General features: G+C 40.7%; 1 protein-coding gene across 2 annotated transcripts in view; it reads left to right on the top strand.

Annotated features, from left to right (window-relative positions):
• Nucleotides 1-13,652, top strand: part of LOC100917573 (inter-alpha-trypsin inhibitor heavy chain H4-like) — a 28,510-nt gene extending 14,858 nt beyond the window's left edge. Inside the window, exons 12-21 of one of the 2 annotated variants that reach the window (XM_023498506.2) lie at nt 1,678-1,817; nt 2,123-2,277; nt 2,498-2,548; nt 3,630-3,845; nt 9,587-9,631; nt 10,662-10,859; nt 11,427-11,601; nt 11,861-12,012; nt 12,699-12,789; nt 13,456-13,652. In XM_023498506.2, coding sequence (XP_023354274.2) covers nt 1,678-1,817; nt 2,123-2,277; nt 2,498-2,548; nt 3,630-3,845; nt 9,587-9,631; nt 10,662-10,859; nt 11,427-11,601; nt 11,861-12,012; nt 12,699-12,789; nt 13,456-13,540 — 1,308 coding nt within the window. In that variant the 3' untranslated portion in view covers nt 13,541-13,652. The remainder of the gene's footprint in view (nt 1-1,677; nt 1,818-2,122; nt 2,278-2,497; nt 2,549-3,629; nt 3,846-9,586; nt 9,632-10,661; nt 10,860-11,426; nt 11,602-11,860; nt 12,013-12,698; nt 12,790-13,455) is intronic. The other variant, XM_023498507.2, reaches the window with a different exon arrangement.
• Nucleotides 13,653-16,132: the final 2,480 nt, after the last annotated feature.

The raw sequence follows: 16,132 nt of genomic DNA on the forward strand, positions 1-16,132 counted from the left end.
AAAGATTGAATGGTCTTTGTTAAAAGAAAAAGGAAAAAAGAAAGAGCGAAGAATGATGCTCTGAAACAGCAGAAAATTCTGAAGCCAGAAGTGAGAAAATCATTATCCATTATTGCTGGCAAGAAGGCAATACTTCAGAGTGGACAAGGGGTAACTTCCCTAGTTACTGCTGAAATCATAAGAAAACACATTGAGAGAGGTCATTGACCCAATTTAATGGTTACTGCTAGCCTACCTAATAAATTGATCATGGTCAGTAAAAGCAAACAAAAGTAAATCAAAGGACACATAGAAATTCATGTGACAAATCAGCTGTAAGCTTCTCTGCCTAATCTCCTGACACTGCCTTACATCAGGTTTGCATTGGTTGTGTCTCTACCTCTAATATTTTGCACACTGTTTCCCCTGCTAGAATGTAAGCTCCTTGAGGGCAGGAGGTGTTTTACTTTTGTCTTCATGGTCCCAGAATTTGACACACAGTAAGAGTTTATAAAAGGCTGATTGATTGATTGGTTGCGCCCAAGCACTAAGAAAAGAGGACTTAAATGATACCAAGTGAGGGATGCTTTAAAGAACTGGATATGTTTAATCTGGAGTAGGGAACACTTCTCTTCAGCTGAATGAAAAGCTGCCATAGAGACTGAATTAGATTGGTTCTTCTTGGCCCTAAAACAGACTTGAGTTCTGAGAAAATGTTAATTTGTTTAACAATAAGGATAAAATTTCAGCTCTGTTCCTTATCACCCATTTCACCTTAGGCGTTTCTTATAATCAGGTAGGTTTCAATTTCCTCATTTGTAATATGAAGGCTTGTAATGCCAGAGAAGCAGAGGCAAGGTAGAGATTAGAGAGTTTTTAATATTTTATTTGAGAGGAAGAAATTATCTGGGGCCAAAACAGGATTCATGTTGACCCCAGCAGACTTAATTGGACTCGAGTCTCAAAGCACTCAGCAAGGAGTGAAGAATTCCAGGGATTCTTTATAGGGCTCCAGAGTTCAGGAGAGACAAAGGCAGGGGGGAGGAGTAGAGCACTGATGAGTAGGGACCATAAATTTGATTCTGACAGATTGGGGGTAAGGACCATAAATTTTGATAACTTAGGAGAACCTAGGAGTCAAGATGTCTGACATAAAAGATATGCTTACCTATCTCTAAATAACCTATCTGCGATTTATGGCTTTATGAAATGCTAATGGTCAGGGCTAGTTATCTCTATCCTAATTTATATCAGTTCTAATGGTCAGGAAGTAGGGGTTGCCATTGAGGCAGAACAATTCAGGGAAACTGAAGTAGAATAATTCAAGGAAACTGAGGCAGAACAGTTCAAGGAAACTGGGGCAAGACAATTCAGGGAAGTTGAGGCAGAACAATTAAAGGAAATTGTGGCATAACGGTATTAGAAGAGATGATTCTCCAAGATTTACTTCCATGTCTAAGCCCTGTGGATGGTAGATATACATCATATTTTATATCTTATAATTTTTTAAAAAGACACAAGATAGCAAAATTGAGCCTACAAACCAGTCAAGAAAGACCTGAGAGGTAGCCTGGTGTTATAGTTCAGACAAAATTTGATGCTGTTCTGTCCAGCTTGGGGGAAGGGAGAAGGATCTTGGGGACCTGAGCAGAATCCCAGGCAATTCTTGGCTTCACCTCTCATTTCCCCACTATTCAGCACACCCAGAACTTCACCTTCCAAACAGAAGTAAATGTTGCAGACAAGGAGAAAGTCTTCCAAAGCCCAAAGTACATTTTCCATAACTTCATGGAGCGCCTGTGGGCATACCTGACAATCCAGCAGCTACTGGAGAAAGCGTGAGTGACCCTTGTCCATGGACCGTAAGGTCCGACCTTAGGGAAAGCATTGAGACTCTCTGCCCCTCATCTGGGTCACTGACACCCATAAGTGAGAGGCACTCCCCTCTGGGTTATCTTTCAATCTGACTGGAGGGCAGAGAGTGGATCTGGGTGGGTGTTATATCCTGTAAGAGGGAAAGAAGTCCACTGCCTCATTTCCAAAGCAGTGGATGCTAGAGTGATAAGCCCCTTGGGGCCAGAAGGAACAGAAAGAATGATTGGCAAGAGGGAAAGAGACCAGCATTCATGGCCTTGCCTTTCAGTGTTTCAGCCTCAGGTGATGAGCAGAAGAACCTGGAAGCCCGAGCTTTGAACCTGTCTCTCAAATTCAACTTTGTCACTCCACTCACATCTATGGTGGTCACTAAACCAGAGGATCAGGATAAAGCCCAAGTGGTTTCAAAGCAAGTGGAAGCAGGTGAGCAGTGGGTGGGAGTTTCCTGGAGATCAGGGGCATTCCCTGAATCGGGCTTTTCCAGGTCCTTTCACCTTCCTTGCCCAGGTATCCCTCCTGCTCCCATTTCTGCCCTGTCCTGAAGGTTCCAGTGCTCTGTTTCTCTGAGTATCCGATCACATTGGGAGCTTTGGGGCAGAATAAAGGAGAATCTGGGGGCCAATTTCTTTTATTTTTTTTTCAGATAATGATGATCCATCTTCATTTGCACGATTGTCAAGAATTCCTACAAGAAGTAAGGGCTGGATTTCCTAGAGCAGAGCCTAGCAGACACATGTAGCTATGTGACTAAAATTAATTAGTGGTTTAATGTTAAATCTGTCCACAGACAACTTTTACCCCAAAACCAGAGTGAGCTCTGACCCTGGCCCCAAATTCAGTTCTTACCCTGATTTTGGCCACAAAAGGACTCCAACCAACCAGGTCACAAAATATAAAGAACCATAATGTGAGAGAGATCTTATGGGTAATCTAGTTCAACTTCTGCCCCTCCTATCACCCATTCCCCAACACACATGCACAAAATATCAAGGGCAGATTATTATACAGCCTTAATTTGAACATTTTCAGTGATAGGGAATACAGTATGTGCCATTGTTAAGTCAGGTAAATAAGCACTTATTAAATCCCTACTATTTGCCAGATGCCAAGTACTGTGGATACAAGAATATAAAAACCCAAACAAATTTTAAAAAACCTTAGTCCCTGCTCTCAAGGAACTCACAGTCTAATTGGGAAGGTAACATGTAAATGACTGTTTACAAACAAAATATATACAGCATAAATTGGAGATAATCTCAGAGAGGGGGAAAGAAGGAATCCTATTGGGAAAACGTGAATGATGCTACAGAAGCCCTCTCTATTGCTTCAGAATGGAGGGGGGGGGGAACAAAGGTCATTTCTCACATTTTACATATGAGAAAATTGAAGCAAAGGAGGGTGAGGGACTTGGCCAATGCGATACTAGAAGTTAGTGACCAGAATGAATGAGACAGTAACCTTCAGGTTTAGGGAGATGCCTACCCCTTCCCCCCACCTCTTGCAAACCGCAAGATACTTTCACCTGAATCAAATTTCTTGGGAGAGAGTGGGGGACATTCTCTCTGGAGCTAGCCAAGTCACCGGCCCCTTGGAGTCCAGACCCTGGGAAAGAATTCCTATCCAAAGGTTCAAGCATTATAGGACTCTGAAATGCCCTCTCTGAGGAATGCCCCTGTGGAGGAAGCATCTCTCTGTTGGATCCTCTTCCTAGGAAGTAAGAGCAGACTTTGCTGCCCACCCTTGTGGTAGCCTTCCTTCTTTCCCCTCCTTTTCAGGTTTTAGCCAGTCTTCACCAATGCTGTACAGCCAAGGATTCTTCGTACCAGTAGCAGCGCCAGGTGTTCCAGGTCCTCCAGGTCCTCCAGGTCCTCCAGGTTCTCCAAATTTTCCAGGTCTTTTAGCTCTTCCAGGGATTGCACCTCCTCCACCTCTTCCGGGTATTTCAAGTTTTCCAGGAAAATCCTTTTATAAGTTTGCGCCCAAATTTGACAGTAAGTCAATTAACTTAGTCTTGGGACCTTTATTACATCATTACTACATGATTTTGGGACCATCACTTTCATTATTAAGGGGATAGGAGTGGGAAATCCTGGTTCCTAAACAACCTCAGAAAGCTCTGAGGGAAGATGACACTCCATGTCCACTCTATCCCACAAAGAGTAGGTGAGGTACACTCTACATTCCTTAGTATCTTCCCTTATCCTTGGGCCTTACTGACCCTGGACACCATTTCTGTATCCTGACCCTTCTCCCTAGCTCCCCAAAGATGTGGGCCAGCACAGAAAGTCACATCTTCCACATTCTTTTCTCTCTCAGTTGAGTATAGTATGTTCAGTCCTTTTCCTTCCCCCAGGGCTCTAAGATATCCCATTGATTCCTAGCTTTAGTTTGCTTTGTTCTTTGGTTCTGAAGTCTAGATTTTCAGCCATCAATATTTCACACAGGACCAGACTCTCAGAAAACATGAACCACTCAGGGCCTTTGGGGTCATCTAGTCCAGCCCACCGTTACATCACAGTTAAGTGCCTCCATAGAGCTGGGCTTGGAGTCAAAAGATGTAATTGGAGTCCAGTTTGGGATGCTTAATAGCTGTGTGACCTCTCAGTCTCAGTTTCTCATCTATACAATGGAGATGTCCATAATGCCATCAACCTTCCAGGGTCATTGAGAAGATTAAATGACATACATATGGTGTTTTGGATGTTTTGCACACTTTAACATGCTAGATGGGGATATGCTGGAACAATTTTCACTATGAATATTTATGAGTTTTGGAAATTTGCAAATGTACAAATCCTGGATGATTTGTTTTTGTTGATTTTCTAGACTTCATAAATTGATGGAGAAAATGTTAATGCAAATTAAATGTGAAAGTGTCAAAAGGTCTTCTTTTTCTTTCTGGAGAGCTGGTTGTTAAACATTTGCCAGCATACCCCAGCACTTTAATGCTACTTACAGAGAAAGAAACTGAGAAACTTTCCAGAGAAAGGAAGGAGCATTTATATAACACCTACTGTGTGCTGAGGAATGCATTACAAATATTATTTTATTTGATCCTCACAACCACCCTGGGAAAAGATAATTACTTTCTTCATATTATTTTCAAGGAAACTGAGGCAGAGGTAAAGTGAATTGCCTAGGGTCATACAACTGAGTAATCTGAGCTTAGATCTCCTTCACTCTAGATTCCTTGTTCTGTCCATTTTGCTATTGAGCTGCCTCAGGGGAAGTTACCTGTCCATAAGGACACTGGTTTCTGGGGATTAGGACTTTGGTATCTTGAATATGAGTTCTCTGATGCTGGCTAAGTACTTAGCTCTTTGAGACCTGGCAAACATGATTTCGAAAGGGAAAAATTAAAATTTCTCATTAAATCCTTTTTCCCCTCAATAGTATTTTATTTTTTCAATTTCGTGTAAAGATAGTTTTCAACATTCATTTTTTTTTAAATTTAATAGCCTTTTATTTACAGGTTATATGTATGGGTAACTTTACAGCATTGACAACTGCCAAACCCCTTGTTCCAATTTTTCCCCTCTTATCCCCCACTCCCTCCCCCAGATGGCAGGATGACCAGTAGATGTTAAATATATTAAAATATAAATTTGATACACAATAAGTATACATGACCAAACCGTTATTTTGTTGTACAAAAAGAATCAGACTCTGAAATATTGTACAATTAGCTTGTGAAGGAAATCAAAAATGCAGGTGGGCAAAAATATAGGGATTGGGAATTCAATGTAATGGTTCTTAGTCATCTCCCAGAGTTCTTTTGCTGGGCGTAGCTGGTTCAGTTCATTACTGCTCCATTGGAAGTGATTTGGTTGATCTTATTGCTGAAGATGGCCAGGTCCATCAGAACTGGTCATCATATAGTATTGTTTCAACATTCATTTTTGTAAGATTTTGAGTTCCAAATTTTTTCTCCCTTTCTTCCTCCACTCCCTCCTCCCCAAGACAGCAAGCAATATGATGTTATACTGTAAATCATTTTAAACAATATTTCCATTCTTTCTGTTATTGTTTGCTTGCATTTTTGTTTTTTCTTCTCAGGTTATTTTTACCTTCTTTCTAAATCCGATCTTTCTTCTGCAACAAGATAACTGTATGGATATGGATACATATTTAACATATACTTTAACATATTTAACATGTATGGGACTACCTGCCATCTAGGGGAGGGGGTGGGGGGAAGGAGGGGAAAAATTGGAACAGAAGGTTTTGCAAGGGTCAGTGCTGAAAAATTACCTATGCATGTGTTTAGTTTGTTTAACAATAAGGATAAAATTCCAGCTCTGTTCCTTATCACCCATTTCACCTTAGGCATTTCTTATAATCAGGTAGGTTTCAATTTCCTCATTTGTAATATGAGGGCATTGTAATGCCGGAGAAGCTGAGGCAAGATAGAGATTAGAGAGTTCTTAATATTTTATTTGAGAGGGAGAAATTATCTGGGGCCAAAACAGGATTCATGTTGACCCCAGCAGACTGAATTGGACTCGAGTCTCAAAGCACTCAGCAAGGAGGGAAGAATTCCAGGGATTCTTTACAGGGCTCCAGGATTCAGGAGAGACAAAGGCAGGGGGGGAGGAGTAGAGCACTGATGAGTGGGGACCATAAATTCAATTCTGACAGATTGGGGGTAAAGACCATAAATTTTGATAACTTGGGAGGACTTAGGAGCCAAGATGTTTGACATAAAAGATATGCTTACCTATCTCTAAATAACCTATCTGTGATTTATGGCTTTATGGAATGCTAATGGTCAGGGCTAGTTATCTCTGTCCTAATTTATATCAGTTCTAATGGTCAGGAAGGGGGGGGGGGGTTGCCATTGAGGCAGAACAATTCATGGAAACTTAAGTAGAACAATTTATTAGTCATGTTGTAAAAGAAAAATCAGAGCAAAAGGAGAAAATAAGCACAAGAAAAAAAAACAGCAACAAAAAGATAAAAATGCTATGCTTTGATCTGCATTCCTCTATAGTTCTCCATAGTTCTGTTTCTGGATGCAGAAGGCATTTTCCATCCAAGTCTATTAGAACTGTCTTGGATCACTGTATTGCTGAGAAGAGTTAAGTCTATTGTAGTTGATCATCACACAATCTTGCTGTTATTATATACAATGTTCTCTTGCTTTTGTTCACTTCACTCAGCATCAGTTCATGTAAGTCTTTCCAGACTTTTCTGAAATCAGCCTGCTCATCATTTCTCTTTATTTTTTTATTATAGCTTTTTATATACTTTTTGTTCCAATTTTCCCCCTTTTTCTCCCCACCCTCTCCCCCAGATGGCAGGTTGACCAATACGTGTTAAACATGTTACAGTATAAGTTAAATACAATATATGTATACATGTCCAAACCATTATTTTGCTGTACTAAAAGAATCGAACTCTGAAATAGCGTACAATTAGCCCATGAAGGAAATAAAAAATGCAGGCAGACAAAAATAGAGGGATTGGGAATTCTATGTAGTGGTTTATAGTAATTTCCCAGAGTTCTTTCATTGGGTGTAGCTGGTTCAATTCATCACTGCTCTATTGGGATTGATTTGGTTCATCTCATTGTTGAAGAGGGCCATGTCCATCAGAATTGATCATCATATAGTATTGTTGTTGAAGTAAATAATGATCTCCTGGTTCTGCTCATTTCACTCAGCATCGGTTCATGTAAGTCTCTCCAGGCCTTTCTGAAATCATCCCGCTGGTCATTTCCGAACAATAACATTCCGTAATATTCATATACCACAATTTATTCAGCCATTCTCCAATTGATGGGCATCCACTCAGTTTCCAGTTTCTGGCCACTACAAAGAGGGCTGCCACAAACATTCTTGCACATACAGGTCCCTTTCCCTTCTTTATAATCTCTTTGGGATATAAGCCCAGTAGTAACACTGCTGGATCAAAGGGTATGCACAGAACAAACATTCTTTTCTGTCCTGTAACTTAGAAGTGTCCCTACCCCATCGTAGCTGTAAGAGCTAGAGTGCTCAAGCAAAGAGTCTTTCCTCAGTGCTAATAAAGAGACCTCCTGAGAGCTGAGGCCCCTGGAAACTGCCACCTCCATCACTGCCCATGTCTACTCTTGGTTTGCTAGTTTCCCCAAGGCCCTCTCATCATACTGAAAAACCTTTTCTGTTGACCTTCCAAGTCATCTTTGATGTCACTGGGCAGAGAGGTCTAGAAACTGCAAGTTCTGCTGCTGATTCAGAGCTCCCTAGATCTGTTCCTGCTTTTCTGCCTCTGGGGTTAGGGCTGGAGCTGTGCTGGTTTAGCCTGCACTGGGACTGCATGCTGAATGCCCAGTCTGGTTTCACAGATCTTTTCTGCTCACCTTCTCAGTTCTCTTTGATGTCTCTGTGTCAAAGGTGTCTCACCTTTGGTGAGAGCTCTGGAAGCCACCATTACTGCCATTGATTTAGAAGTCCCTAGCCCCACTACTGCTTTGCTATTGTGAGACTGGGGCTGGGGCCTAAGCTAGGCCTAGTCTGCTGTAGCCTGCACTGGGACTACACTCTAAACTCCCACCCTGGTGCCATAGGTCTTTAAAACCTACTGACCTAAATTGTCTTCTGCTGGAAATTGTTCTGCTCTGTCTTCTTGGATGTTCTGATGCTCTAAAATTTGTTTGGAATCATTATTTAAAGGAATTTAAAGTGGTTTGGGGGAGAGGTCAGCCGAGTTCCTACCTTTATTCTACTATCTTGGATTTGCCTCCCTTTGGGCATAGTTCCAAATTGTTCTCCAAAATGGCTAGATCAGTCATCACTCCACCAACAATGTATGTGTCCCAGTTTCCTCATATCCCCCTCCAACATTTGTCATAATCTTTTCTTGTCATTTTAGCTAATCTGATAGGTGTGAGGTACCACCCTCAGAGTTGTTTTATTTTGCATTTCTCTAATCAATAGTAATTTAGAGCATTTTTTAATATGACTCTTACATGACTTTAATTTCTTTATCTAAAAATTGTCTGTTCATATGCTCTGACCAATTGTCAGCTGGGGAGTGACTTGTATTCTTATAAATTTGACTCAGTTTTCTGTCTTTTAGAAGTGAGGCCTTTATCAGAAACACTGACTAGAAAAAGTTGTTTCCCAGCTTTCTGCTTCCGTTCTAACCTTGGTGGCAATGGGTTTGTTTGTACAAACTCTTTTTAATTTAATGTTATAAAAATTATCCATTTTGCATTCCATAAAGTTCTCTAGTTCTTATTTGGTCATAAAGATCTAATAGATAAACTATTCCTTGCTTTCCTAATTTGCTTATAATATCACCTTTTCTGTCTAAATCATGAACCTATTTAGAACTTATCTTGGTATTGGGTATTATGCCTTGTTTCTGACATGCTATTTTCCAGTTTTCCCAACAGTTTTTGTCAGATAGTAGTTCTTATCCCAGAAACTGGAGTTTTGGGGTTTATCAAACAGTAAATTAGTATAATCATTGACTAGTGTGTCTTGTGGACCCAATATTTTTCACTGATCCACCATCTACTTCTTAGTCAGTACCAAATGGCTTTGTCTCATTAAATCTTTTAAAAGTCTGCAATGGCCTGCTTAGGTGTGGGCTCTTGCAAAGAAAGTGTTTGTTCTTTAGATGGCTCAGGAGAAGTATTTGCTAGGTTCCTTAATCCTAGCCCCCTCTGTCCTCTGTTTTTGTGCCCTCAGAAATTTCCCTGGTCCCTGACCTCTTCTCTCTCTCTTTCTCTCTCTTTCATTCCTAGCGCAACCTGACTATGACTTGGCATACCTCGCACCCAAAGTAATCGGTAAAAATGATTTGTGAAAGAGCAGAGGGGATGTAAAGGGTTGGATGGAGGAGATTAGGTGGGGCAATGGCTGGAAGATTCATAGCCTTTCTGTTCCTGGTCCGCCAGTACAAGACAGAAACATGACCGCACTGTTCATAGCCATATCCAAAAGTGCTAGTTTGAAGGGTGTCCAAAACAGAAGATCAGATCTGGGGGAGCATGGAAATTTTTTGAAAGGAATTCAGATGACCCCCCTGCTCACACAGACAACTTCTCCCTTCTATCCTTCCTCACATCTCTAAAATGAGTAGGTCTAAGCCTGGCTCATTCCTTTCTCACATACTGCAGCCCCTTGCATCATACTCTCTTAGACCCTATTCATCAGGACAAAGAATCCTAAAACACAGAAAGGCCTAAATCCACATCCTCTGCATCATCCTTCCTTTTTCTTCTTAAAAAATGATTTGCTATTTTTAATTTCATATCAACTTCCTTCCTATCTTATTCCTTTCCCCTATTTAGAAAATGATCCTTTATAACAAATAATATAAAAGCAGAGGTGGGGGAAGCCATTCAACTAAGCTAATCAACCCATCATTCAAGCCTAATGGTCTATGGTATCCTCTGTTATCTCAATCCTCTTTCCATTCCCTTTCAAAAACAGGAAGCTTTCGAAAATATTTTTCCCCAAGGGATTTATTTGTCAAGGGGAAGGAATGAAAGAGGGAGGGAAAAGTGGAGAGAAGACTCAGAACAAACTGAAAGTTCAGAGAGAAAGCAGATATTTTGTGTAATCTACTGCTGTTCTAGCAAGAGACCTATCCCTGTCTAGGGATTCTCATGGAAAAAACACTGGTCTTAGAACCTGGACACCTGGGCTCAAATCCCAGATCCAATGACTATTACCTATACTTGGGCAGGTCACTTAATCTGTTTGAACCTCATTTAATTATCTTGAAAATGGGCATGATGATACTGGCTCAAAGAGCTATTGTGGAAAAAGAGATTTGTAAACTAAAATGTTATTGTTTTTCCATCTCTTCCTTAGATCCCCATCCATCTTTATTGCTTCCAGATAGTTCTAACACAGAATTATCCAATGTCCCAGTTCCTTCCCCCACTCTCTCAATGGAAAGGTCCCCTCATTTTATCTTGCTGAGAAACAACCACACTGAGCAGACGATGTGTGTGAACGTCAAGGGATTCTCCCAGACCCCACAAAGTCTCTTTTCTGATCCTGGCCAAGGTAAGTGAATACATATAGCTGTGTGAGTGTGCACGTACATGTGTGCACGTGCACACACACATACACACACTCAGAAATTTCTATTTCCCATACACCCTTCACTGTACAAATTCTCCCATTTCATTATGATAGAACATAGAACAAAATGTTGGGGAGTTCTTCCTTCTGATTGGGAACTCTCCCTAGGCAGAGCTAAAGTCTTCTTCTCCTTTATACCTTCCACATCTTGCCTAAGAAAAATATCAGTGTTTTATGGGCTTGTGCTTTCCTAAGGTAGATAATACCCACATAGAAAAGGAAAAAAGGCCCTTCACAAAGCTATATACAAATGGACCCCAATGATTGTAGACCAAGCCTAAGGGGTAGAGAAAATGCAGGGGAAAAGATCAATTAGGGCTTGCAGGAACTATCTCCAGCAGACTTGTCAAAGAGTCAAAGAGTCATTTGCCAGTCAAAGACTGTCTTCCACACAGCAAGAGTGGTTAATCAGGATGGGCTTCCTAGAGGAGGTGATTTGTTGCTGTCCTGAGTGCTGTTCTCAATCCTTCTAATCTTGTGGGTTTCCAGGCATTGAGGTGACTGGCAAATATGAGGGAAGCACAGATAAGTTTGTCTGGCTCCAGGTGAGCTACAAGACTCCTGAGGTGAAGGTGCGTGTGACGCAGGACAGCATTGTGGTGACTCGCGGCAGTGGGAAAAGCTCCTCTTATCTATGGCGATCACTCTACGTGGTGATGCCGGGGTAAGTCTGGGGGCATTAAGGGATTCAGAATTTAACAGAGGAAAGGTCGGCTCTTAACCAGCAGAAATGGGCAGGATCCCCAAGTTCTTGAGGTGTGGGGAGCCTGTGGACAAGAGTCAAGCCCTTTGTTTAGAAGGAAGAGTGTCTGCTTCTTTTATACTTAAAGAGGCAGAAATCCCTTTTGTGATTACTGTGTCCAAACTTTGAGCTGTCCTCCTGGGTATTCCTTTACTGTGCTTAAAGCTTGGTTTCTCTACAGGCTGAAGATGACCTTGGAAAATGGCCTTCTACTGCTCAGTAATCCAGACAAAGTCACCATTGGCCTGGTGTTCCTGGACCACCCTACTCCTGGGCTGCGGCTCTTCCTAAATGATCCAGGTCACTTCGCCAACCAACCCAGCGGAGTCCTTGGTATGACTTGGATACCGTCCACTGAAATCTGTGACTTCTTGGTCAAGCACTTTCTTCTCTAACCCTACTACTCACCCTTCCCCCCCCCCCCTTTTAACTATTCTCCATTTGGACTACTTCCTTTTTCTGATCACCTCCTTTCTGAATGCTCTCCTCTGGAATCATCTGTCAGTATCACCCACCCACCCTGGTGACTCTCCACCTCTCAGAGTGTTCCCTGTGCCCTTACCATCCCCTGTTTCTCCCACCATCCCCAATGTGCTGTTCATCACATCATCTCACTTCCTTCCGGTTCCCCAATTGTCATCCCTGCCTTCCTATCATTCTCCAACTCAGTTCATATCCCACTCTCTGAGCATCCTCTTCTCATTTATGACATTTGAAAATCCACCCACAGCTCTGAACATCTATCAATACTCCCCTTTCAAGAACTCTTGCCCCAGTACGCATTCAAAAGCTATCTCTTTCTGGGAGTTTTTGCTTCTCTGCCTCTTTCTTGTATTCTCTCTGCCTTTATTTCTGCCTCTCTTTCCCCTTCTCTAGCTCTCTCTTTCTGTATGTTTCTTTTTCTTACTCTCTGACTGTCTTGATGTTCTCCTTCTTGGTCTCTTCTCCTTTCTGTGTGTGTACATCTCATTCTCTGTTCCTCTTCCTCTAACATGTCCTCCTGATCTCTTGCTTCTCAGGTCAGTTTTACCAGGACTTGCAGTGGAATCCAAGTACAGTTGAAGATACACAGGAGCTGAGTGTGAGGGGAAAGAAGTATACAGTCACCAGGTAACTATCAACTAGCCTATGAGCCCAGGATAGAGTGGGAGTGAGGGTGTCTGAGTTCTGTTCCATTGATTCCTTCTTTTTGTATTCTCAGAGAATCTTAGGTTTGGGGTCTAATGCCCAAATACAGATCTGGCTACAGAAGGCAGTGGTGATACCTCTGACCAGGTGGTTTCTGATAGTTTTAGACAACCATGGGATACTCTGCTATCCCCAGATAATTCAGAACCCATAAATCTTCCAAATATCCACAAAGATAAAAAAACAAAAGGTCTCTGAAATCCAGTTGATTAGAACTATAGTTAGTACTATAAAAAAGTGAATAGTAGAGATAATTGGAATAAAAAACAAGGGAGCTAGGAGAAAAAAGGCAGATCATTTATAAAGATGTATAATCTGAAAATCACAGAGAACTGAAGACAAAAAAAATTAGTTAATGTAACACCAGAGACATTAGACAATTAACAAAAATTATGAACAATTAACATTAGAAATTAGAAAATTAACAGAAGTAGTCCTTACCTCTAAAACTCACACTGATTCTTGGACCTTGAATTATTAGTCAGTAGGAGGAAAACATGCTTCAAAGTGAAGACCTAATAGAAGGACCTAACAAGACCTCAATAATTAGTTAAAGATTTTCTGATGAGTTGTGTTTGTGTTTTGCAGAAAGTCCCTGTTGGATTTCCAAGGAGGCAGGGATACCATCCCACTGCCAAAGTTATCGTGCTGGTATCTAGAGGAGTCTTTATGAGATAGAAGAGAATCAGGGCCAGCTGTACCTTTCTGGTCCCCATGCTTGGTCCAAATAGGGCCAGGAGCTGCCCCAAGTGGGGAGATGCTATAAAGCAAAGTCTTTCTCTGCACTTCTGTGTGTGATGCCTCATTTTCTGGGGGACAGTGGTGGGAACTATCTTTGGTGTTTGAATTCTGGATTGAAGTATAGAGTCAGTCATGGAGGAAGATAGATCTTGGTTTCAGGGACTTATTCTAGACCAATTTGAGATACAAATCCAAAATTCACAGATGCTCCAAATAGCCAATAAATTGAACCCAAAGACATCTTTCAATCAATTGATCAACAAACATCTATTAATTACCTAGGTTAGGTTCTGAGGGTTCAAATACAAGGAATTAAATAATTTTTCTCTGTAGACCTTTGGGGAAAAAAATCGATGGTTAACTCCTCGAGTTCACCAGAGAATAAAAGTCATTTCTCTGGTGCTGCCCCTTTCAGTCCCACTCAAAACTTTTGTTCAGTTTGTAAAGGGCTGTAACTCTGAGAAAGGTGTGCTCAAATCAGACAATGGAGCACATAAGGCTAATTACCTATTCACTATAAGACAATGACTCTATTAGCATATGTTTGGAAAAATGGCCCTTCTCACCATGGGCACTGGCTCAATGTTTGGGGTTAAGATAATCTAGGCAAAGATTAGAGGGTGAGGTGACAGAGCACAGAGACACACTTGACAACAGGATGAGGAAGAGAAAGGTGGAGATTCTGGACTCCAGAATCAAGAAGAGATCTTTGGCAAAACTCCTGGCAGCTTGCCTGCTTCTCCCGCTAAAGACCAAGGACTTTTACTTATTCTGACTCTGGTTGATCCTGAGGCCTCCAGGGAACTAACCTGGACTTTACATCAGTTCCCTTAGAAGAGTAACTATGAAGTCGGGCTGGAAAGGTCCTGGAGAAATGGTCCTTACCTCTAAAACTCACACTGATTCTTGGACCTTGAATTATTAGTCAGTAGGAGGAAAAAATGCTTCAAAGTGAAGACCTAATAGAAGGACCTAACAAGAACAGTAGCTACAAAACATTTTCCTCATACACTCAAGGCACACTAACAGATACACACATTATCAGCAGGAATATTGGGCACGAATTTAAAATAAAGTCATGAGATAGCCATGTTGGCAACATGTGACTGAGGCAATTCTCCACTTTAGAACTTAAAGGCTCTGAAATTCTTTCACTTCCCACGTTGTTTTCATCTTGCCCCTCTCTCCGGGTGGCCTCCTTTCCCTATTTCCCTCCTCCCATGTCCATGTACCACACATCCCACCTGGTTGCGGCTCTACTGGCCAGGTTACTTAGCTGAGCTTCCTGGGCTTGCTCTTTTTTGTTCAACCCCTAATTACTAGGACAGATTTTCTTCTTCCATGCCTTCCTACCACAACTGTCTGTATCTGTGTATCCCTAAAGAAAGCCTTCTTAACTTACCTGTGAACTGGTTTTTAAAAAATAGTTTGATAATGATTTTCCAATATAATTGATTTCCTTTGATCCTATGTATTTTATGCATTTAAAAATGCTACTTTGAGAAGGAATCTATTGACTTTACCAGAATTCCAAAGGAGTCTAGGACACACAATCTAGCATTTGCAGATACTCATGAATCAGAGCATGGAGCTCCAGGATGGGAGTTCTGGAGATGAAAGGATTAAGTCCTCAGGGCATGGCTTCTGCTTCTGGCAGCAAGGTAGCTGACTGGCATAGAAATATTATGCCTCAGATGAAATTAAAACAGCAGAGGTGACAATGTCTCAGGATATCAGACAAGATAATGGTAACCACAGATGTGGTTAAAAGGAAACTACATCATTCTTAAGTCATAGGTAATGAAAAAAATCATCTATACTTACCTTCTATGCACAGAATAGTGCAGCATTTAAATATTTGAAGATAAAAATAGAATTGTAAGGAAAAATATGCAGAAAACCTATAATAATTCATTCCTTTGCAAGCTAGACAAATCTAAGAAAAGTATAAGAAATTGAAGAAAAGTATGATTTTAGAAGAGATGTGACACAATAGATCTTTTTATCATTGATGAATAAAAATCAAAAGCAGTCTATTTATTTATCAGCTTTGGAAGAACTATTTCTAGGGCACTAAAATTCAACAAGTACAGAAAAGCAAAAATATTAAGCAAATCCTTTACTGTCCAAAATGCAGTAAAAATTATAATCAATGAAAGGTTTATGTAAGGAGTCAAATGTGAATAGAAACTAAATAATATAATCCCATATCATAGTGGGCCAAAGAACAAATCATAGAATCAATAAAATAAGAAAAATATGACAACAATGAGACAACATATCAAATTTTTGAGGCTATAGTCAAAGGAGTTATTTAGGAAATTTTAACTTCTAAATACTAGCAAGGCTTGGTTTATTAGTCTAAAGGTTTGCTAAGAGTAAGTTTATTAAATTAGACTTTTGGCTCAGTCAGAAGGGGTTTTATACTAGGAAAATATCATTTTTATAATAGGAAAATACCTTCTCTCATTCTATCCCTGCTACATTAAATAGTGATTATCATATGGGCAATCATATGGATAAA

Source organism: Sarcophilus harrisii, chromosome 1 (assembly GCF_902635505.1).
Source record: "Sarcophilus harrisii chromosome 1, mSarHar1.11, whole genome shotgun sequence".
Lineage (NCBI taxonomy): Eukaryota > Metazoa > Chordata > Mammalia > Dasyuromorphia > Dasyuridae > Sarcophilus > Sarcophilus harrisii.